Source organism: Tachysurus vachellii, chromosome 12 (genome assembly GCF_030014155.1).
Source record: "Tachysurus vachellii isolate PV-2020 chromosome 12, HZAU_Pvac_v1, whole genome shotgun sequence".
Taxonomy (NCBI): Eukaryota; Metazoa; Chordata; class Actinopteri; order Siluriformes; family Bagridae; genus Tachysurus; species Tachysurus vachellii.
This window is the reverse complement of record NC_083471.1, coordinates 1,891,986-1,894,485: the sequence shown is the minus strand read 5'-3', so window position 1 is coordinate 1,894,485 and position 2,500 is coordinate 1,891,986. Positions and strand designations below refer to the sequence as shown.

The window sequence follows — 2,500 nt, the reverse complement described above, 5'->3', positions numbered from 1 at the left end:
CGCTCAAGCTGGAGAACGGAACATCACCTCGGCTGAAGAAGCTCAAAGCCCCTTAACCTCGCCCTTATTTTTATAACCCTGCCCCATTTTTGTAAGGGACAGGAACAGGAAATAAATGGCCAGTTTCCTGTTCTGATCAACAACAGACTGAGGGTGCTACAACATTCCATAGAAGACGTGCCATCCAAAAGTGTTGGCCCTGTCGAGGGGAAATAATCCCCCATGTTCCCTTTTTTTTTTTTTTTTCCTTTTTCTTTTCTTTTGTACATCAATATCAGTATTTGTTCATTTCTTTTCAAATAAGCATTATTGCTATTTCTCTTTCTTCTGCCACTTCACACCAATCCGCAGCTTCTTTACGTCTGTCGTTCAAAAGCCATGTTTTCTTTTTTTTATGCTTTCTGAATCAGTACTGTATCAGCCAGCCCTGGGGATCGTGAGAAAACAGGCCTGCTTTGGCCTGCGAAGGACATCCAGAGTGCAGGTCACACACCACATGGGATGTTGTTGTTGTTGTTTTTGTTTTTTGAAGGGAGAGGAGGGGGAGGGGGTCTTGCGTGTCGTGGCTTTTTCTCAATCACAGTTAGGAAGTTAGAAAGTCGCTAGTCTTTAAATTGTTCATGAAACCGATCTGGCGAAGAGAATTATGGGATACGTACACAGATGAGCAACGCTGCCTCTTAAATATGGACGAACTAAGAAGCTTCCCGATTGACCTTCGGATAAAACCAAGCGATGTGACGTTTTACTCAGGAACGCAGAGTAAAACACCACAGCACAGAAACGCTTTCCACCAAAATCCATTTAAAAGCCAGTTCTGTCATTGAATTAATAAATGAACAGCCAAAAAAAATGAATTTAGTCACCGTGACAACACCTTAAGTGTAATTAATTAAGCTCACCTTAATCGATTTACACTTCTGGTCTTAAAACAGATCCTGAACGTTAACATTATAAAACACACTAATTGTAAAAATTATGTGTAACAATTATTATATAATTAATTAATTTTAATTAATATATAATAATATATCAACAGTCGGAACATCTACACACTTACAACGAAGAGATTTGAAAACCAAAAAATGTCGGGTGATTATTTTTCTAGACCACCACAAGGGGTGCTGTGCTGTGCTGTTGTAGGAAAACAACCAGCAGCAGGTGATTATTACAATCACCTGTAACATCACATCCCTGAGTTCTTTATTTATTTATTACAGAACAGTTTGTCATACAGTTATTTTGTACTGAATGTTGTGGAACTTCCATAAACTGCGTTAGTTCCTGTTTACTCTGCAGTTCCGGTTCACCAGGTTCCCTTTTGTTTTCACTCAAAGATAAAAAAGACAAAAAAAAAAATGTAGCTAATGATGTTTCTGAGACGCGTAAATCTCATAACAGACTTCCTGAAAGCTTCTACAAAGCTTTGACACTGGAGACTCCTTCCTTAAGTGTTCAATAACTGTAAATGTTTATGTGTAGCATTTGTCATACGCTGCTACTGCGCTACTGCTTTACACCTTCTGACCAATCAGAATTCAGCAGCGCAGTGATGTCATCAGGTGGTAATTCGGCTCTTCGGTTCGATGCCAATGCAGGCTGGTGTGTGTCGGTGGAAAAGGGAACTCACTTCTTCAGTCATATAAAGTGTTAAAGTGTAAGATTTGTGGCACGCAAGCAGACGACGTCCACATCCACCCCTCCGTTCAGACGCCCTACTGTTGTGACATCTTTAATAAGGAGCTGAGAGGGAGAACAATATTGTGAATAATGTGTTTCTTTGGTGCATGTGATCTGGATGAATAAATGCGTTCTTATTTAAACTCCTGGTTGTTGTTGGTTTTTATTATTTTATTTTTAATTTTCTGTATTGGACCGGCGGTTTCATCGTGCACATCATTCATTCATTCCAACCCTGGAGGTGCCACCGTGCCCCCCATGCCACCGTGCCCCCCATGCACATCATTCAGGTATAAATTTAATGACGAGTCCGTGTGCCGTTGTGTTCAGTCGGTGTAGATTGTGGCTTTGCTGGTGTTGTAGAAAAATGCTATTAATCTGAAAAAAGTGTACACCATGTAGTACAAACACCTCGAGTTTCTTTTACCTGTGAAGGAGTGTGCAATGAGCCTTAATCTTAATACGGAACCTTTCTCTGTGTGTGTTAGAGAGAAATCTTACACTATATTCACCAGGTGAAGTAAACAGGTTAAAGGCACAAAAGGCATTATATTCATTTACCCTGAAAGTGTTTTGTAATTCTCTGTGAGAGAGAGAGAGAGAGAGAGAGAGAGAGAGAGGCTGTGAGAGACAGAGAGAGGCAGAGTGAGATTGTGAGAGAGAGAGAGCGAGAGACAGACAGACAGAGAAAGAGAGAGAGAGAGAAAGGGTTAGTGTGTGTCAGAGAGAAAGACACCAGAAAGTGAGAGGGTTAAAGTGTGTGTGTGTGTGTGTGTGTGTGTGTGTGAGAGAGAGAGAGAGAGAGAGAGACAGAGAGAGA

At 40.8% G+C, this 2,500-nt stretch overlaps 1 protein-coding gene across 1 annotated transcript in view; it reads left to right on the top strand.

Annotated features, from left to right (window-relative positions):
* tram2 (translocation associated membrane protein 2) overlaps window positions 1-1,823 on the top strand; it is a 9,280-nt gene extending 7,457 nt beyond the window's left edge. Inside the window, exon 11 of the mRNA XM_060883647.1 lies at window positions 1-1,823. This exon is cut by the window's left edge and continues 21 nt beyond it. Within this exon, the coding sequence (XP_060739630.1) occupies window positions 1-56 (56 nt within the window). The 3' untranslated portion in view covers window positions 57-1,823.
* Window positions 1,824-2,500: the final 677 nt, after the last annotated feature.